General features: G+C 38.3%; 1 protein-coding gene across 1 annotated transcript in view; it reads right to left on the bottom strand.

Moving 5' to 3' along the window:
* Nucleotides 1-22574, bottom strand: part of CNTN3 (contactin 3) — a 258496-nt gene that overhangs the window by 57203 nt on the left and 178719 nt on the right. The window contains exons 10-11 of the mRNA XM_068983112.1: nucleotides 18293-18420; nucleotides 15853-16028 (exon numbers count right to left, since the gene is read on the bottom strand). Of these exons, the coding sequence (XP_068839213.1) occupies nucleotides 15853-16028; nucleotides 18293-18420 (304 nt within the window). The remainder of the gene's footprint in view (nucleotides 1-15852; nucleotides 16029-18292; nucleotides 18421-22574) is intronic.

The following is a 22574-nucleotide window of genomic DNA, read 5'->3' as shown; positions in this document are numbered from 1 at the left end:
CTTAAATCTGACAGAGAAGTGAGGTCACAGAATAAAACCACTACCTCTAAAATGGAGAGACAACAGGCAAATACAGAGAACTACAACTTTCTGGAGCAGAAATCCAACAGCAGAATTTTCCCTAGAAGCCAGTATTGGAGTAGAGAAATCTGAACTGTGACTCATGAATTTCTGGAGGGTCAGCAGAACAAGTCTAAGAGCTAACACTCCTGGGAACCCAGGACATAGGTGGTTCCCCACACTTTTCTGAGTTTTACCTGCAGGAACTCAACTGGATCATCATAGTGAATAATGATTGAAGATCTTCTCATACTTCTGGGAGGGGGAGGTAAAATGAACCATTCTGCAACAAGCCACAGCACTATATTCTTCTTAAAAAAACAAATTTTGCCTGCAGAAGAAGCTATTTTACCAGAGTCTAACCTGCTGGGGTTTTGTAATAGCCTAGTAAATCTTGGCCGTGGGGTCGCATAGAGTCATACATGACAGCAACACACCACCACCACCTCTTTCTAAGAAAAATACCCAAATCTAGCTTCCCACAAGGGGGAAAGGAAACACACAGCTGCAGTCCATCCTGTCTCGCCAAATGGGTGAGGAGGAGACAGAGAACTGGTGAAGTTGATAATTCAGGAGGACAAGTTCACCAAAACAATGGGACCAAGACACATAACTAGATAATACTCCCTTCTCACTCCCATACTTTCCCACTATATTTGTAAAGCCCTATTCACTGCATTTCTTTCAGCCAGTACAACATTCATGGGTTTCAGGAGAAAACTTACACAGCATATTAAAATGCAAAAAGCACAGTATTAAGAGGTTGAATACACATCAGAACAGGCATCAGACATGGCATGAGTTATCAGACCAGAAATTTTAAAGAACTGTGATTAATATGCTAAGGTATTTAATGGAAAAAAATAGGTAGTATGCAAAAAATGGATAATGTAAGCAGAGGAATGGAGATTCTGGAAAAAAACTAAAAAATAAATGTGTAAGTGGAAGGGCAAGTTCCTATCACCTACAGGAAGCAGTGTAAGACAAGGCACGTGCTTTCTCAAGGATCTGTAGAGAAGAAAGTCTCCTTGAAAAGCATTCTTAACAAAAGAAAGCCAGTGATCAAACATACTATAAAGAGATAGGTAATGACTTTGATGGGCTCGTTAGTAGTCTAAACATGGCTGAGAAAACAATCTCTAAGCTTGAGAATAAAGTGTGTGTGTGTGACAATCAAATGTTCCAAAACTTAAAAGATGAAACAACTGAAAATAAAGAAGAAAATACTTAAGAACTGAATAATGGTGGTAACAGGAGAAGAAGGAAAAAAAAGGAACAGAAATAACATGTGAAGCGGTGGTGATGAAGAATTTCCCAGATTTATATCTGAAATCAAACCACAGGTCCTTCTCTAGAGAGTACAAAAATGATAAAGGCCAGAAACACAGGCCTAAATAAGAAAAGAAGAACATCAGAAAATAAATAAGTAAAATATTCTTAATTGATCTAATAGATTTTTAAAAATAACAATTCACTGCTAGGAGGAAGGTGAAATTACACATATTCTTGCCATATGTAGGATCATAGAAAAAAACAAGAGAATTCCAGAAAAAAACACCTGTTTCATTGACTATGCTAAAACCTTGGACTGTGTGGATCACAACAAACTATGGGAAATTTTTCAGGAGACAGAAATACCACACCACCATACCTGCTTCCTGAGAAATCTGTATGCAAGTCAAGAATCAACAGTTAGAACTTGACATGGAACAATGGGCTGGTTCCAAATTGGGAAAGGAGTACATCAAGGCTGTATATTACCACCCTGCTTATTTAACTTATATGCAGAGTATATCAGGCAAAATTCCAGGCTGGATGAAGCACAAGCTGGAATCAATATTGCCAGGAGGAATTATCAATAACCTCAGATAAGCAGATGACACCATCCTTACGACAGAAATCAAAGAGGAATTTTTCATCAGCCAAAGACCTCTTGATGAAAGTGAAAGAGGAGCATGAAAAAGCTGGCTTAAAACTCAACCTTTAAAAATCTAAGATCATGGCATCAGGTCTCATCACTTCATGGGAAGTAAATGGGGAAAAAGTGGAAAGAGTGACAGATTTATTTCCCTGGGCTCCAAAATCACTGTTAATGGTGACTGTGGCCATGAAATTAAAAGACACTTGCTTCTTGGAAGAAAGGCTATGAGAAACCTACATAGTGTATTAAAAAGCAGAGATACAACTTTGCTGATAAAGGTCTGTCTAGTCAAAGCTATGGTTTTCCCAGTAGTCATGTATAGGTATGAGAGTTGGACCATAAAGAAGGCTGAGTGCTGAAGAATTGATGCTTTAGAACTGTGGTGCTAGAAGACTCTTGAGATTTCCCTGGAGATCTCCCCTGGAGATCAACCAGTCAATCCTAAAGGAAATCAACCCTAAATATTCACTGGAAGAACTGATGCTGAAGCTGAAGCTCCAATCCTTTGGTCACTTGATGCAAAGAGCCAACTCTTTGGAAAAGATCTTGATGCTAGGAAATATTGAGGGCAAGAAGAGAAAGGGACAACAGAGGAGGAGATGGTTGGATGGCATCATCGACTCAATGGACAAGAGTTTGAACAAGCTTTGGGAGACAGTGAAGGACGGAGAAGCCTGGCCTGCTGCAGTCTGTGGGGTTACAAAGAGTTGGACACGACTGAGTGACTGAACAACAACGACAAAAAGGACCTAGAAATCTTACTCCTTGATGTTTAACCAGATTGAAAACTTATGTCCATATAAAACCTGCACACAGCTTTATTCATAATGTCAAAAACTTGGAAGTGACCAAGGGGGCCTTCAGGAGGTGAGTGGATACACTATTATATCCAGTACAAAAAAAAAAAAAAAGCCACCTCTTAAGCCACTAAAAGATATGGAGGAAATAAAAATGTACAGTACTAAGTGAAGTAAGTCAATCCAAAATGGCTATATACCGTGTGATTCCAACTATAGGACATTCTGGAAAAAGGCAAAACTATGGAGATAGTATGGAAAAAGCAACGGCAACCCACTCCAGTACTCTTGCCTGGCAAGTCCCATGGATGGAAGAGCCTGGTGGGCTGCAGTCCATGGGGTTGCGAAGAGTCGGACACAAGTGAGCAACTTCCCTTTCACTTTTCACTTTTCATGCACTGGAGAAGGAAATGGCAACCCACTCCAGTGTTCTTGCCTGGAGAATCCCAGGGACAGTAGAGCCTGGTGGGCTGCCATCTATGGGGTTGCACAGAGTCAGACATGACTGAAGTGACTTAGCAGCAGCAGCAGTAGCAGTAGCATGGAAATAGTAAAGATTATAGGATGCCAAGGGTTGTTAGGACACTCTAAAGTTGATGATGATGATACAGGTAGATCTCTTTGAAACATACCAAAGCTGTTTAATGGTACACTTTAAATAGTTGAATTATGATAATTATTTTCTAACAAAGCTTTTAAAATAATAAGTCATCATGAATAAAAGATAATGCTATGATTAGTAGATACCATTTACCTCCTCATTTGGTTTGACTGATTTGTTCATTTATTGGATTTGTTAGATTTAAGCCTATTTTTGACAAGTTTTCTTTTTCAGAATGTATTCATGAACCTTTGCCTCACCCCAAAAATAAAGCCAAAATTACAAACTGCTAGTTCACTCCTTCACCTCCAGAGATGAGATATTTTAAATTTGCAAATCATAGGTACAAGCAAACACCTGTTATTTACAATGGCGGATCTGAAAGAATTATAAGCAATACTGAATGAATTATTACTGACTCAGAACTTCCTTTAGAGATTTTTTAGAAGTATCTGTACATAGCTGCATTTAGATTTTCATGTGCTGGGATATATACAAACATTTTTATAGATATACAAACATACACACTAGTATCTCTTTGGTGGTAGCTTATAGTTTTCAACTGGCTAACTGGAGGATGGGTCCGATGGTGGAATCTCAATATGTCCTAAGATCAATAGTAAACAACAGACACCCCCACCCCTGAGAAAAATTCAATTCCTAAAAATTGGAGTGGTGACATTTTATAGAAGTTATGTGGGGAACAATACGAAATTCACAGCAAAATCTCCCTGAAATATTCTGTAAATATCTGCATATCTCCCACAGTTTCTCTCCCATAGCATTAGCCTCTCTAACTTCTCTCCCTTAGCCTCTCTAACTTCCCCAAATTTTCTTACGTAACTCTCCATGAATACTAGTTTTAAAATTTTCATATTCCCCTTCAAATTGCTACAGTTTGAATATTCCATTCAATCCAAGAAAAGTTAGAAGAACTGTTAGGAAAAGAACAATACAGATTTTTTTTGACTACATGAAAATGAAAAGTTATATTCTCAGTGATATAATAAGAGACAAGTTCAACACAAAAGTGACATACTAAAAGAAGACATTTCCAGTGAATCACACTAAGATATAATTAAGAGTCTGACTATATAAAGACCTACTGTAAATCTGTAAAACAAAAGACCTGACTTCTAATGGAAGAAATGAACAGAGGATACAAATCTGCAAGGTATATGGAAGAGGAACAGGAAATGGCCAGTACATACTGTGAATTTGTGTGTAAGTGAGGGATTTCCTGCTGTGACCTAAGGAGAACACTGTCTAAGGGACACAAAAAATACATGAGATTAAAAATCTATTATATGCAAATAACAACATCATTACTTTGTTTCTAGCAGAAATAAAATAGGTCTTAGCTAGCTGATGGTTGTTTTGAAGCAACGTGTTTTGCTTTTGCAATCTGGGAAACTCATTCTCTATGGCTATTTAAAATAATTTTTGAATATTCTTCTGTATAATAATTCAGGCAGCTGGGCTTTTGTAAATTTCTTGAGCTAGAAATTAGGTAAATTTTTTTTTTGTTTTCTGCAGAAGTTTCATGCATTTCATAAGTCAGTATTAAGCCCCGAATTTTCTTGATTTGGAGGAGTCGGTTATAATTCTGAATCTTCCTTAAGTATCCAAGTTACTAATAAGCAAAATGGAAAGATTCTCAATTTTATTGTTTATTCTGAGAAATGAGAAACAGTTCATAAAGAGATAACACTTCTCAACCATCTGCTTGGGAATTTTTAAATTTAAAAACATCAAGGGAAAAATGTGTGAAAAGACTGGGGAAACAGGCGCCCTCCTGCTCTGCTGACGGAACTGTAAATTGTTGCAGTTTTCCTAGAGAATACTTTAGAAACAGTCCTACAAGCGCTGCCAGTTGTAGTAACCACAACAGCAGCAGCAGCAAGAGCTAACACAATTTGGTCTAAGTATTTCACGCACACCTTAGAATAAAGTACTATTATCATGTTAGTTTTATAGATAAGTAGACAAAAGTTTTATAGATGAGGCAAAGAAAGATAAACAACAGTTCACAGGAGAATGAAACAGGTTACAAGAGTTGGAATTTTGAGTGCAGATGATTCAGTGATGTAACTATATGTATGATTCCAATCCTATCCAGCAATTCATACCTGAACAAATATCTTCCAGAAAACAACCTGGGAATTGCTGACAAATTGTCATTACTCTTCTTTCAGAACACTATAAACTTTTCTTTACCTCAGAATTGTCCCAAGCGGAATCTGACTGATAGTCATTTTGGAACCATGGAAAAATCTAAGAAAAATGAAAAGCCTTACGATATATAGCTCTTATATTTCATCTAGGAGCACTGATGTTTTTTACTATTCTCTCCCTGTCTTTCTCTACATCCACCCATTCATCCTAAGAAAGTACTGTAGCTGCCTTTATTTAGACCTTTTGTACTTGTGCAAATTATTAACATGTATTTTAATCTATCTTTTGAGGGATATTTTTGTCCCACTATACTTTTCATTGGTTATTGTTGATACATAAGTAAGTCTATTGCTTTTTGTGAATTTATTTTGTATCACAGTAGTTGATTAGTTTTAAAAAATTTTAGAGTTGATACTATTTGCTTTTGAGAAGCACTAGTAAGTTGGACACGACTGAAGTGACTTAGCAGCAGCAGCAGCAGCAGCAGTATCATTTTGTTCTCAAATAACAATAATTCTGTCTCCTTATTTCACAAATTAGACATTTATTCTTGTTCATATCGACTGTATTGGCCCAAAAACCTCCAAATGGATTTAAGGTAATGGTCTTTGTGAAAGTTGCTCAGTCATGTCCAACTTTCCACAACCTCATGGACTATACAGTCCATGGAATTCTCCAGGCCAGAATACTGGGGTGGGTAGCCTTTCCCTTCTCCAGGGGATCTTCCCAATCCAGGGATCGAACCCAGGTTTCCTACATTGCAGGCAGACTCTTTACCAGCTGAGCTACAAGGGAAGCCCAAGAATACTTGAGTGGGTAGTCTATCCCTTCTCCAGCAGATCTTCCTGACCCAGGAATTGAACTGGGGTCTCCTGCATTGCAGGCGGATTCTCTACCAACTGAGCTATCAGTGAAGTCCAAGGTAATGGTACTGGTATGTATTTTGTCTTGTTCCTGGTTTAAATAAAAGGATTCCTGGCATTCCCTTTAAAGATATTTTTGAGGTGTGGAAGAAGCAATTATTTCTTCTTACATTGGTAATTAATTTTATCGAATGTCTTATAAATGTCCATTGAGGATACAGTGGTCTATTTTATTTACTGATATGAAGCATTCACATTTCTGAAACCATCACTGAGTACTTATAAAGTTTATTCTTTTAGTATAATGTTCAGATTTTATTAGGACTTCCTTGGTGGCTCAGATGGTAAAGCATCTGTCTACAATGTGGAGACCCAGGTTCGATCCCTGGGTCGGGAAGATCCTCTGGAGAAGGAAACGGCAACCCACTCTAGTAATCTTGCCTGGAAAATCCCACAGACAGAGGAGCCTGGTAGGCTTCAGTCCATGGGGTCGCAAAGAGTCGGACATGACTGAGCAACTAAAATAAACTTTTCAGATTTTTTTGCTAAAATTTTATTTAGGTTTTCATACTATAATCATGAAATTGATTCATATTTACTAATTTTTTTGTAATCTTGCCAGGTTTTGTCCTCAGGAATATACTAGCCTAAAAAAATAAATTAGAAAGATTTAAAACTTTTTATATTTTCAAATAGCTTATATAACAATTTATTTATTGCCAAAAAATTGAAAAAAAATTACCAGTGGAACTCTAGTTTTAGAATCCTTTTTTGTGGGGGCAGGGAGTTACACAGTTTTTTATGATTGTGGATTTACAAAGGAATTCTTATTAATATTGATCATTTATATACTTCCCAAAAGTTTATATTTAATTGGGTTTTCATACATATGACTTGAACATGGAGTGCTGCTTATTAATTCTTTCTTACCTATCATATGCTCTTTCTCATTTCTAAGGTTAGCTGTTTTAGCAGCTTTATACTTCATTAGTATCTTTCAGAGCTCAGCCACTGCTCTTGGCCATTCCTCCATCCTTCCATTTCTTCCTCTATCTATCTCCTTTCTATATAATTGTTTTGTTATTTTTATTTTCTAAAATTTACAAGGGTGTGAAAAGGACGACAGAGGATGAGATGGCTGGATGGCATCACTGACTCGATGGACGCAAGTCTGAGTGAACTCCGGGAGTTGGTGATGGACAGGGAGGCCTGGCGTGCTGCAATTCATGGGGCTGCAAACAGTCAGACACAACTGAGCGACTGAACTGAAAAGGATTAAAAAGAAGGTGTATTTTCTAATTTTAGGATCAATGTTTTATATGTATCTGTTACTTCCATTATGAAACAGTTTTTTTTCTAATTTTTGGCAAACTATCTGTTGATGGTTAAAAGAGGAATTCTCAGACTACGTGACAATTTTGTTTCTCACTTTTCTCTTTGTTCCTGACTTGATACATTTTAACAGCATATTAATTGGACTATTATGATTCATGATTACTATCTTTATGGCAGAGCAAACTTTTTCCAAAATAAATTTCCTTCTTTATGTTAAAGGTTTGCCTTGAATTACTATTGTTTTTTGAAATTAACACTTGTTAGCCTTTTCTTTTTCTGTTAAATATAACTGATAAGTATTTGCACATCTTTTCACTCACAGTGTTGGTTTTGTTTTAACTCTGGCTGTTTTTATGGATTTTAGCTCAAGTTATAAGTTACTTGGTCTGACTTCTGCTCATCTTCTTATAAATTTAAATCTTGCAGGGTTTCTACTAGGGGTGGAGCTTAATAAACACTGTACATAATAAACACAGCCCTGGGATACTAATTACACCTTAATTAGGAACTGAGTCTCTATCTGCCTGGGTGGGCAAATAATGAGCTAGTGAAATAAGCTCAACTTCAACTATTTTGTGCAATTCCCTTTTTCCAACAGGCATTGGAGAATTCTTATTTTTTCATCCCTAAATAGCTTTGTGGGAGGGATTGTGAGGGGCTATTATACCATGCTCAAGATGAATAACAATAATTCTTCTGATCTAATCACCAACTTTATGGGCTCAGTGCTGAATACATTCTCCTAATGATCTTTCCAAGTCAGTTGATATTTTGAATTTGGACAAGGTATAACATTTATATGACACTCTAAGTGGAAGATGTTTAAAAACACAGTGTATTACCACTGGTACTGTTTGGAATGAGTGCTTTGCCTCGGTTCTGTATTTCAAATGCACATAAAACCTCTTACAGAATTCTGTATTGTAAAATGACTGGTATTTTCAAACCCTTAGCCATCATACCCAAATAATTCTATGAAATTAATCAAGTCAAAGTGACCATATTGTGTTATTACACACAAAGGATTTCTTTCAAAGACACTCTTTCCTGCCATCGAGGGCTGGGAAATACATCAAGACTCAGGCTCACAAGGAGTGGCTGTCACTTGACTGTGACTGTAGCCTGTGGGAGATAAATCACACTGAAGGCAGTCAGTTCGATGAGTGGCAGATTGGTTGTCACTGCTAAACCGCTTATTGCTTCCAGTGACTTTTATCCACACACATTCTAATCCATCACAGATCCAATTCCACAAAACGTGTATAAAGCTCTACAGCTTGGCTCTATACATTCCTCATTTCTAAGCTATCTGCCCCACATCAGGTTTATCAAAGCAAATTCATTCAAACACCCGTACAATATACAGGGGACTCATGAGATGTTTAGGTTTGAAAATTTAAAGCTATAGTCAGTCTCCATTATGCAATAAGTCTAAGTCCAAAAGTTAACTTATCACGACAAGCCAAATTATTTTTGAATGTTCTTAAAAGCATACTTAATTTGTCAGGCCCTTAAATCCTTAGGTACCAGCCAATAATGTTCTTTCATTTCTCTTGTACTTGGGGCTATTATCCCCTTTTTCTTGTCAGTAGAAGCTTAGATATATTTAAAAGCTGAGAAAGAAAGATGCTATACTGGGTACTGGGTGAATGATGCAATTCTTCTTTTTTTCTTTCTCCTTTTCTCTTTTTCTTTTCTTTGTTTTTTTTTTTGGTGTTTTTTTTTTTTTGAGCAGGAGTGAATGAAATAGAGTTCTGTTGATTAAACATGTGTATGATAGAATGCTACTGTAAACATACTATTGGGACTGTGTCTCATCCTATTACTGTGCATATATGAAATTTAAGTGTATACACAAACCCACATACATTCTTACCTACATATACACAACTACATATGAAGATATCTAGACACAGGTGAAAGGAAAGAGAACAGTATTCTTGGAAGAGGGACCAAAAATCTTGTGGTGGGAGGGAACATGGCAAATACTAAAAAGCTTTGGGAAAAGAAACCAGAAAATGGGGAACATAAAGGATCCCAGGCAAGTGCCGGGAGCCAGCCTGAGGAATCCCACTCGTGACAAGGTCATGCGGCAGAGGCCTTGATGGGCAAGGCAAATCAGGCCTCAGGGTTTCCCCCGGTATTTCCTGAGCATGTACCCCCCCAAAATAAGAATCTGCCTGCCTTATTGTACTTTTCTACTTTTCTGACACTCTCTGGGAAAAGTTAATTCAGGGCTTCAGTCTCCTGCGAAAGAATGTCTTGGCTTAAAACCCCCTCTGATAACTCTCTAACTTGCCTAACAGCTTCCCCGGACCTTTTACAGCTTGTGAATTGCTTACAGCCCCCCAACCGTGAGAGGCACTAAGCTTAAAGCATCTTAAGATACAGAGCCTTTTCTAAAGAGCTAAAAATCATATTGGTGATGGATTTCACTGTTGACTCAATGATTGCTGCCAGACCTCCATATTCCTTATCTTTTAGGCACCTGGGAGGATGTTAATCAATGTAAACAGGATATGGAAAAAGATATACACTAGTTTTGATGTCAGCAATACCAGACTTTTGAGTTAATTACTTTTCTTTTGTTATAAATCACTGTACTCCTTTTACTTGTTATAAATTGCTATATCTTTGCTATGTAAGAATGTAACTTTATTTAGTGGTTTCTGAGAGTGGCACCAGACTTTGAGAAGAACACCACAAATACGTCTTCTGGTTCACAAACCGTTATCAGAAAAAAGGCTGTAAAATGTTAATTGGCCCTCTGGCCAGAAGATGATGTAAATTACCTAAGACAGGTATGCAGAGAGAAAAGCCTGGTTTTGATGAGTCTGGGCTGCTAACGCTGCATAACTTTGTATTACCCATTGATCTCTATGTACAATCAAAAAGGTATAAAAGGCCTTCCTAGACAACAGAGGCCGGGCCAGTCATTGGAAGGACTGGTTTCCCCTGCGTCTCCTCTCTAATTTCTGGCTGAATTCCCATCTGGGGCGTGGAGGCTCGCCATGTCTACTTACTTGTCCCGGCTTCTAAGATCCACGCGAAGGGGAGCCCAAGGCAGGGCACCCCCCGATATTCAAGAGGACGCTGGTGGCCTAACGTGGATGGTTAAAGTTCCTTGTCTTGGAACTTTATTGGCGTTCCACGTAAACTAAGTTATTCAGCATCTTTTCTCCACTTAATTTTCCTACTACACTATTTATTCCTAATCTAACCTTATATTAATAAATAAGTAAGTTTTTCCTGGCCAATGCTGTCCCCACTTCGAATTCCCTGGATCCACCGGGGCTGGACCCCGGCAGGCAAGGGCATCATCTAGTGAGCAAGAGGATCTAGACCTCACCTGTACCTGAACACAAATTCCCTGCTTCTCTAATTATACCACATGGCGCCTGCAAACAAGATTTGCTTGGCCAACAGTGGACTTAAGTGGAAGCCTTTTACTGTTGACTTAGTTATACAACTTTGATTTGTCCTATGGAACAAATTCTGTATTTGACCTATATTTCTCCTTGGTGATGTGTCGATTTGCTTTATACAATTAGCTTAACAAGCTTTTCTGAATGTTAGACATTCTGACAGAGCAGAAAACTGAACTGCAGTTGAGACAGGAGGTATATAGGCGGGACACAACAGTAAGATTAATGAAGAAGGGGTGCAGCCTTTAGGATGTGATAAAAACTGGACAGAACTGGCTGAAACCAGCTGAATGCAAGGTGGAACGGAGAACAGTCTGGTCATTGACTTTTAGCTCATTGTATCTGCATTACAATACTCAAAACCAGTCTCTTGTGCACCATGAGAATTCCGAGGTGGACCATAAAAAAAAGTGGGCAGTAGCCCAGTTCCTGGGGATCTGCATCCTTCCCTAGAATAGTAAGAATATTCTTCTGACTCCTTACAGTATGCAATTACTCAGTCCATAAAAACCAACAATCCCATGCCCTGGGGCCATTCTCCTTTCTGAGGAGGTCCCCGTTCTGCCTATGGAATATCTATCTCTGTATATAAATTTGCTTTCACTTTACTCTGGCTTGTTCTTGAATTCTTTTCTACATGAAGTCAATGACCCTCACTTGGTGACCTGTATTGGACATGACAATTTCCTTTCCTCCGACAGTCATCATACTCCTTTGGCATGATGTACAAGCCTATACAACAGATTTAACCTAAATTTTTAGAAGTTGTTTTGAGTTTCTGGGTTTTTCTCGAAAGGTGTGTGCTTTTTATAACAAATGAATGAATAATGAGTTCCCAGAGCAGTCTCAAGGAGAAGTGGATGAAACAGTTTAAAGCTGTATGCTTGATTTTCCATTTTTTAAATTCTTTCTCTCTTTTTCTTAAAACAGCAACAACAACAAAAAAAAATGAATGGCTCTTAGACTATCCAGCTTTCTAGACAACTTTCCCACTTACCAGCTCCTCCCTCACATTCTGTTGCTTTTGAAAACAGGAAATCTATCTATGAGCACAATGTGATAAAAGAAAAGCAGACTTCCTAGATATTAACGTGAATGCTGCAATGAACACACAATCAGAGGATAAAGTATTGTTATGTGACTCCCTTCTCATGCAACAGAAAACCAATTTATTTAATAGCCTGTGCTTAAGGGTAATGTCATCTTATAGGGCTTACCATTTTGCACTGATGGGAGAATTTAAGTTAACTAATGTGACAAGTCAATAAAAAATTCATAGGCTGTGATCAAGGATGTTAGAAAAAGAACAGAATTGGCAAGTGATAGGGTTAATTCATGAAACTGCATGGTTCAGATACCTCTTGTAGAGAGATGGCTGACTTAATACTTTATGTAGAACCTATCAGTAGCACAGCAGCAGTTAAGTAACATTATTATCTTGAATATTCTCAATTCTAAGATCCTCTTAAGAAAGCAGCTGTCTACTTCAATCTTAGCAAATGTTTCTTTGAGGATGTTTGAGGCATATAAAATCAAAATACTTTGAATTTTTAGTATATCAACATATATTTCTTTAGCATTAGCTCAGATGGAGGACATGGTATTGGATAAAATATTATCAACAGTTTACAATCCAGAGGATAAATCACAAATACTGTTATCTATAATATGCAGAAAAGCAAATGTTTTAAATCAAATTCTTTATGAATTAGGGTAAGAGCTGGGTTACAGGAGAAGCATTTTTCTGATTGGATAAGCAATTATTGTGAAGGTAACATTCCAGCCTTTTTTTTTTTTTTTCCTCCCCATTGCCTCCTCTCCAAGTAAAGGCAAATGATAAACCCTAAGCGTGGAGTAAAGAGCTGGCAGAGGATACTGGCATATGCCTTTTCCTGTTGTGATAGAAGAGACTGGTGATTTTGAAAAAAAAAAAAGCATTTAAAGCAACAGTGAAAGAAATGGTAATGCTTTGTAGCAACTGATGAAGTTCTTAAAAGCCTTGAATTGGTCAGAACAATTTGGAAAGTTAACTAGAACTTTGAAAACAAAACAAGCCAGAAGACAGAAAATAGAAACAGCATTGAAATTGTACTTAACTGTGGCTAGATACCTAAACGTCTCCAGTTTCTTGAAGACCATTTGTAGAGGGTCAGTAGGGCTGCTATAACAAAGTAACCTAAACTGGGGGGCTTCAAACAACATACTTTATCCTCTTGGAGTTTTGGAGTCCAGAAATCTGAAATCAAGATCTCTCTCCAAAATTTCTAGGATAAGACCTTTCCCTGCCTCTTCCAGGTTCTGGCAACTCCAGGAACTCTAGGACTTGTGCAAGCATAACTTCACAGTGTCTGCCTCCACCTTCACGGGGCCATCTTCCTTGTGTCTATGACTTCACAAGGCGATCTCCTCTCTGTGTGTTTGTCAGTGTACAAATTTCCCCTGTCTTATAAGGACAATAGTCATACTGGATTACGGTCCATCCTCTTCTAGTATGACATCACCATAACTTCACTAACTATTTCTGCAACAACCCTTTCCAAATAAGGTCACATTCTGAGGTACTAGTGTAAAGGACAAACTCTTTCTGTGTCACCTTTACGGTCAACTACTCTACACACACTCAGAACACCAAATGTGTGTGTCTTCCATACCAGGCAAATCTCCAACACTAGGTCTGGTAATTCAATTACAGGCAGTCCTATAATTCAATTCTGATATTAACTGCCTGGAGAGAGCATCAGATTGAGTCTCAGATTGCCATCTGTACTCCTCACCAATCACTTATAAACTGCTGTTCCCATGACACGCTCCTTGGGCTCAATAATGTGCTAGAATGACTCACTGAACTCAGCGTAGTATTTATTTATTTTATGATACTTTAGACATTAATACCATAAAGGATCATTAAGAATGCATCTAAACATCCAGAGGAAGAGATGCATAGGGTGAGATCCTGAGGGGTTCCAAGTGCAAGAATTTCTATCCCAGTGGATGTGGGGTGTGTCACCCACAAAGCATGTAGCTATGTTCACCAACTCAGAAGCTCTCTGTGGTGAAAAGTACTTTACTTTTGGGATGCTTATGGGAACTTCATCACATAAGCCTGGTCAATCATAAATTCAATCCCCAACCCCTCCTTCCTTCCTGAAGGATGGGGTTGGGGGGTAAAGTGAAAGTGAAAGTGAAAGCGAAGTCACTCAGTCGTTGTGTCCAACTCCTTGGGGTTGGGGTAGGGAGTGCTGAAATTCTAGGCTTCTAATCATGGCTTGGTCTTTCTCATGACCATCCTGAAGCTATCCAGGAGCCCACAGATTCACTTCATTAGGGCAAAAGAGGTTTCATCACCCTAGATAGTCTAAAGATTTTAGAAGCTCTTTGCTAGGAACAAGGGACAAAGACTAATAATTCTATTTCACAGCTAAGCATTAGGATTAGAACAGATCTTTTAAGGGGACACCATTCAGGTGGCTCAATGGTAAAGAATCTGCCGGCCAGTTCAGGAGACACAAGAGACACAGGTTCAACTTTGGGTTGGGAAGATCCCCTGGAGAAGAAAATGGCAATCCTCTCTAGGATTTTTGCCAGGAAAATTCCATGGACAGAGGAGCCTGGCAGACTACAGTCCATGGGGTTGCAAAGAGTCAGACACGACTGAGCATACACACACACATTCAAGTTTTAACACCATCCTTTGACATTGCACACAATCCTGACACATTACTAGGCCCATGTATATACATATGTACTTTTAATAAATACTTTCAAATGCATATAGCTGAATTAACCATCATATTGTTTTGTCCATAAGGAGAAAACCCAGACTTTATAATGATGCCCCACTGACATCTTAGCCAAAATGAGTGAAGAAAATCTTGTGTCAATGCAAACTGGCTGGCCTTGTGATTCTGGATTCACAGACATGTGGCCAGGTATGAGGTCTGCTGTTTGACTCTGGGTGGTTCACAACACTGAGTCCCTTCTCAGCAGTTCTCCTCAATGTGTCTATTTTCCCTTGAAATTTATAATTCTTCCTCAAGTAGAACCATCATGCATGACGTGACAAAATGGACCTGAAGAAAATATTTGTGTTTTGGAGACTCACATATTTAAACTTGGATCTAAGTTCCACCACTAACCAGCTCAGTGACATTGGGCAGATTAATAAGTTTACAAATCCTTGATTTAAACACCTGCAAAATGACAATTCTTACCACTAACATCCAGCACCACTGCAAGAATTAACTGGGATGAAGAACCTGGCCTGATACATTGGAAGCACTTCATAAATGTAAACTTCATTCAATTTCATAACATTTTATGTTGAAAATAAACACTTGCATAAGAACACCTTCCCTTCTGGAAGGGAATACTAATGACAGAAGTATCACAAAGTACTTTTAACACAAACACAAATTTATGTTTATATTAAAGTAATATTTAACATAAATACAACAAACATTAATTTTAAATAAAATTAAAATTTACAGATTGATGTAAATGTGATCACTTTCTGGTAATTACAATGATAAAGTTAGATCATAGATCACTACAGAATTGAAACCCTAGTTGTCTCAAAGAACAAACATTACTGGCGCAACACATATGTCCCTGATGTTTCTATAGGGACAAAACATCAGAGACATGTAAAAAGCATGAGGAAATTGTCACGACTTACCCCACCAACTTTCTCAAAGTGAGATCCATCTTTCTTAAAATCTGTGAGGGCCCCATTGAAATACCAGGTAAACATGGTATCTAACAGGGGGTCGTGTTGCACCTGGCAGGGCAAAATGACGCTCTCACCCACGGAGACATCCATGTTGGATGGTGCCAAAGTTATTCTCGTTGGTTCTATTGGGGAAATAATAAAGTGTTAAGCAAAGCTTCAGCATTTTTATTTTGATAAAAGCAATTTTCACAGGCAGATTGTTAATCTCACTTATAGTATATATGTCTGTATAGATATATATATGTGTGTGTGTGTAAATATACCTCTATATAATGAAAATTCTTCAAGATTAAAAGACATTTTGATGAAGACCCATAATATATTTCACTGCACACATAAATTCTTGTTAAAAGAATTAGGATATCTAAACCTATAGGCAATAGAAGTTTAAAAATTAAAGTCACCTGTAAATAAGAGTTATAAAACTATTACCAAATCAATTTCATTTTAGTTTCATTGATTCATGAAATATAAGGGTAGAAATAGAAATCACTGCATTTTCAATGATTGGAAAATATACTACTGCCAAGATTTATAGACTCAAAACTTTTGAGATACTACAAAAAAAAATGTTTAGAATAGGTAGGATACTTAGTTAAAATGCTAATTAATTTCTGTTTCTTCCCAAATGCAAATATCCACATGCACATTTCTGTCATCACAGTCCTTCAACTTGTATGAATTCAAAGTCCTCTGACTCGACTTTTCCATTGCTATTCCCCGTTTCTTGCTCCATGTCACAGCAAAAGTCTTCAAAAGAGTCATTTACTATGTTTTCTACAACAGCAATCTCCTGATGCTCCTCCTACCCCACCCTGTAGCACCTCAGCCTTTCTCATCGTGGTTGTTTGGGCTGATATTCTTGCACCCTGCAGGAATGCTTCTCTGAGCACTCATATCCAGTTTGTCAGCCATGCCAGTGAGTCCACACTCAGAATATATTTAGATTTGAATGCCTCGCGTTCATCAGCTGCTGCTGCCTCTCTCACTGTGGTCATTATCAGTCCTGCCTGGATTACCGCAATGTCTGCTGGGACTCCTCCCACTTTGGCCCTTGACTCTCCATAGTCTGTTCTCTACTGAGCAGTGAGAGTAAACCTTTAAATATACACTTTCCATCATTTCATTTCTCTGCTCCAAACTCTGCACCAGTCTCTACTTTTCACTTCAACTAAAACCTGAGTCCAACTAAGTGCTAACAAGGGTTACAAAACCTCTACAGGATTGTCCCTAAGAAATCAACTGAATTCCTTCATCTTCATGAAATCTTGGCTCACATCTCTCCTTCTCCGATCACCTGGTTTCATGCTCCAGCTTATGTTTCTCAAACACTCCTCTGGTATTTTCTGCTTCTGTGAATTTTGTTTTCAGTGTAAGTATTTCCTTGCTTTATATTCCTTGCAGTATATTTATATACTGCTTATTTTCTTTGTACCTCTGGAAGAAGGTACAGTGCATGTGGGCAGCATCTTGTCAGTGTGTTTACTGAATAACCCAAGAATGTTGTTGCGTTGTGTTAGCTGCTCAGTTGTGTCCGACTCTTTGCAACCCTATGCACTGTAGCATGCCAAGGTCCTCTGTCCATGGAATTCTCTAGGTAAGAATACTGGAGTGCGTTGCCATTGCCTTTTCCAGGGGATCTTTCCCAACACAGGGATCAAAATGGTATCTCTTGAGTCTCCTGCACTGGCAGGCAGATTCTTTACCACTGCACCAGCTGGAAAGGGTAATCTAAGCATAGTAGGGACTCAATGTTTTTCTTCGACGAATGAATGAACAAAAATATAATCACAACTCTAAGTAACTCTGATTACTTAAACCAAGGATTACTTCAGAGATTAAAACATCTCCAGAAAATATTAAAGATATTGAAAAGGGAAAAAGTGTACCAAAGATTTGACATAATAGAAAAGTACAAAATAAAAGTATCGGAGTAGCACATGCTACTTGCAGTTCTATTGACCATTATGCCAACTAGTAACTCGTGGATTCCCGGTACACACTGTGATGCATAAGGAAATATTAAGAACCGTCCTCCGACTGTCACTTGTTAAAGATAGTGAAAGCGTGAAACTGTTAGTCACTTAGCCATCTCCAACTCTTTGCAAACCCATGGACTGTAGCTCACCAGGCTCCTTTGTCCATGGAATTCTCCATGCAAGAATATTGCAGTGGGGAGCCATTCCTTTCTCCAAGGGATCTCCCTAACCCATGGATTGAACCTGAGTCTCCCGCATCACAGGTAGATTCTCTCCCATGTGAGCCAAACACAAGGCCAGCCTTTACAGTGCACTGTGTATCATGAGAAATATTCTACCCCTCTGATCTTAGTAAGAAGGCACACAGCATATCCCCATGTAAAGAAGTCTTTAAGAAAGGCACCTACCTGTAACAATCAAGTGTGTTGTGCCATTTGCTTTCCCAAACTGGTTTTCTGCTATGCAGGTATAAATTCCAGCATCAGCTTTAGTTACATTGACAATTTTGAGTCCTCCATCATTTAGAAAAGAAGTTCTAAAGGAAATACAAATGAAACAAATAAATATCTAGAGGACACTTTGTTTCCCCAAAGTAAATAGAATTTTTTAACAGAAGTATCACCCTTAGCTACTATATGTAAAGCAAGACAAAGCAGCCCCTTAGCCTTCTTGGGTATAAAGAAAATTAAAACAAAATTAACATACACATGCACACAGATGACTAAAAAAAGACATTCTACAAGTTTGAGTATTTCTCGATATTTTTACACAAATTTACTTAAAAGCAATACCAAGTATTTTACCTGATGTCAAGGATGCCTTTATCATATAAGTGTGGTATGTTTTCCAAAACTATACGGTGAAGATTACTCATGGTTTAGCCTTCTCAATTTGGAGAAAACAAAAAGTAGACAGGACACTATTTTCACACATGTGAAATAGCTTATGAGAAACAAGAAACTCCCTGGCCTTTAATGATGAACTTGGGAAAGTCATATCTAACCCAGTATAAATCCAAATTTGCAAAAGAACATGAACATGGTCACCCATGAAATACTGCAGAGAATTTGGACAACGTAAATGAATATCACATTTGAATTTCTGAGTGTACGCCTAAAGTACTTAAGGCTTTTGCATTTAACTAATTAACAAAGGACATAGAACTGAGTACCTTACATGTGCTAGACACTATCAGAGTCTCTGAGATCACAGAGTGAGCAAGAGAGAAAATCCCTACCTCGTGGAAAGAACAGTCTAGTGAGTGGCACATGCAGTAAATGATGAAACCGGTAAATGTGGTAAATTCAGATTTTTGAGAAGTAATCAGAGAGATTCAGATGGGGTGATACAATAAAAGCGATGGCCACAGGGAATGTTTCCATGAGAAAGTGCTTCCGAAAAGCCTCTTAGAAAAGGTGCCATTTGAACTGAGAAAGAAGAATGAGAAAGAGCTGACCTGTCATTAGTCTGACTCATGAATCTTTATTGCCCATCTTGTCTACCCAGAATTATTTTCCTTTTCTTTGAATCCCTAAAATCTTTACTGTCTATATTATACATTTAATGCCTTGAATACTTTTGATGATTTACGGTTCACATCTCTGTTACCTGAGTGTCCTATCCAAATGAGTGGTAAGCTTCTTAAAAGATCTGCAACTCCAGCATCAGCATGGTATGATAAGTGTAAATCCTGGTAAAAACAATGCTCCAACTTCTGAGTGACACAGTACAGGAGACAGGAAAGATGCTGAGGACCACAGACCAGAGTTGGAGGATCTCAACTCAATCTCTAAATGTTATCCTATTTGTGGAAATATATTTAGGTGTGTGTCAAAATATGTGACTATTAGGACAAGTTTATGTATCAAAATACACAAGATACAGATTCATGCTGTATATGTATATACATGTGTGTATGTGCATATATATATAATTTGTATGTATTTTTCATAGCTTATGATTCACCTTCACTTGCATCTTGGTTATATTTTCTTGGTGGGAAGTTTGCAGTGGAATCAGAGCTGGCACACAGGGACCTGTTCATGATCCTGGGTAGAGATACCCATGACTGTGAGTTGCTTATATGCTTTTTTTTGACATGTCCAGGTATATTTCAAATACAAAGGTTTAAAAGCAATGGCTTCGACAGCTAACTAGAGAACACACAGCACTATTTTATCTCAATTTGAAGAAATACAGTGAAGGGTTAAAAATTCTAAGATCCTGTAAAAAAGGTGTTATGTCTGATTTCCTTCCAGAGGCCCTGCCCTCTTTGCTGGGTGTGAAATGTAATCTGATCACTTTTGCAAAGGGATGATAAAAAAAAAAATCTCTTTATACCTTATCATAGAACAGATATTTTCTTAAATAGTGTACAATAATAACTGAAAGAGAAAAGCCTGCAGGGAGGTACACATGAATGAAAGCTTAAGACACAAAGATTCTTTGGAAAAACATGGGGAGTAAGCTTAGAGAAATAGAAATCTGATCACTAATCCTGCCTTATTCCCTCCTGCCCAATTCTGTCTTAGACCTCCTTCCTGGCATCTTACTACCTGCAGGAAAAAGATGACATCCTAAGCCTTAGCTGTATCTTCCCATCAGGACCTTGCCTCTCTAACTACAAAAGGCCTTATGAATTCTATGCTTTGTTTGTTTTTCTCAACACCCAAGCCTTCTTTTAATTGGTTTTGTGCTTCCTGTCTTGGGGCCTTTATAAAACCTATGTTTGATAAATGTGTACTCAATCAGATTTTGGTCACTTCCTTGAATCCATGGGTCGGATTACATCTTTCTCTACTGATTATACATCATCTGTGCCTTTGTCATAGCAGTGGGCAACTGGCCAATTATATACCTGTGTACTTAACTGGCTAATATTTTCCTCCTCTTGTGAGTTTAGAGATGGTAAAGTCTTTTGAAGCATGGAGAGCGGATAGTATCAGGATTTTTCATCACTAAATTCCTAGAGCCTTGAACTATTTCTGGTACAGAGAGATGCTCAAATATAAAGCTTGATGAATGAATAATGATTACGTGCCTTTAGAGAGTCAGTGCAGAGGAGATGGGATTAGTGAAGGCAGATTTCAAGGCACGGAGAACTTTACAAATTACAAGGAAGTAAGTTCAGAGATCAAATTGCCAACATCTGCTGGATCATGGAAAAAGGAAGAGAGTTCCAGAAAAACATCTATTTCTGCTTTATTCACTATGCCAAAGCCTTTGACTGTGTGGATCACAATAAACTGTGGAAAATTCTGAAAGAGATGGAAATACCAGACCATCTGACCTGCCTCTTGAGAAATCTGTATGCAGGTCAGGAAGTAACAGTCAGAACTGGACATGGAACAACAGACTGGTTCCAAATTGGAAAAGGAGTACGTCAAGGCTATATATCGTCACTCTGCTTATTTAACTTCTATGCCGAGTACATCATGAGAAATGCTGGGCTGGAAGAAGCACAAGCTGGAATCAAGACTGCCAGGAGAAATATCAATAACCTCAGATATGCAGATGATAGGACCCTTATGGCAGAAAGTGAAGAGGAACTAAAAAGCCTCCTGATGAAAGTGAAAGAGGAAAGTGAAAAAGTTGGCTTAAAGCTCAATATTGAGAAAATGAAGATCATGGCATCTGGTCCCATCACTTCATGGGAAATAGATGGGGAAACAGTGGAAACAGTGTCAGACTTTTTTTTTGAGGGGGCTCCAAAATCACTGCAGATGGTGATGGCAGCCATGAAATTAAAAGATACTTACTCCTTGGAAGGAAAGTTATGACCAACCTAGATAGCATATTCAAAAGTAGAGACATTACTTTGCCAACAAAGGTCCATCTAGTCAAGGCTATGGTTTTTCCAGTAGTCGTGTATGGATGTGAGAGTTGGACTGTGAAGAAAGCTGAGCGCTGAAGAATTGATGCTTTTGAACTGTGGTGTTGGAGACGACTCTTGAGAGTCCCTTGGACTGCAGGGAGATCCAACTAGTCCATTCTAAAGGAGAGATCAGTCTGGGTGTTCTTTGGAAGGAATGATGCTAAAGCTGAAACTCCAATACTCTGGCCACCTCATGTGAAGAGTTGACTCATTGGAAAAGATTCTGATGCTGGGAGGGGTTGGGGGCAGGAGTAGAAGGGGACGACAGAGATGATATGGCTGGTTGGCATCACCGACTTGATGGATATGAGTTTGGGTGAACTCTGGGAGTTGGTGATGGACAGGGAGGCCTGGCGTGCTGCGATTCATGGCGTTGCAAAGAGTCGGACATTACTGAGCAACTGAACTGAACTGAAGTTCAGAAAGTGTGAAGACTTATACACATATATATTTATGTATATATGCACATATGCATGTTTTTTTTTTCTCTATAGAAGTATATGTATGTTGTTGCTGCTCGGTTGCCCAGTCATCTCCGACTCTTTGCGACCCCGTGGACTGCAGCAAGCCAGGCCTCCCTGTCCCTCACCATCTCGTGGAGTATGTTCATTGCATCGATGATACCATTTAACCATCTCATCTTCTGACGCCCTCTTAAATGGGTGTGTGTGTGTGTATATACACAACTATACATATGTACATAAATATATATGTGGAAAAGGAAAGATGAAGCAGTAGAAGGCTGGGTGAAGAGAATTCAACAACTCCTAAGGTAAGAGGACTGAAAATACACTTGTACTATTAAGCAAGATGCT

The sequence above is a fragment of the Capricornis sumatraensis genome, chromosome 10 (genome assembly GCF_032405125.1).
Source record: "Capricornis sumatraensis isolate serow.1 chromosome 10, serow.2, whole genome shotgun sequence".
In the NCBI taxonomy this organism is placed as follows: Eukaryota; Metazoa; Chordata; class Mammalia; order Artiodactyla; family Bovidae; genus Capricornis; species Capricornis sumatraensis.
Note: the sequence above shows the minus strand (reverse complement) of the source record. Positions and strands in the feature narration are given on the sequence as shown.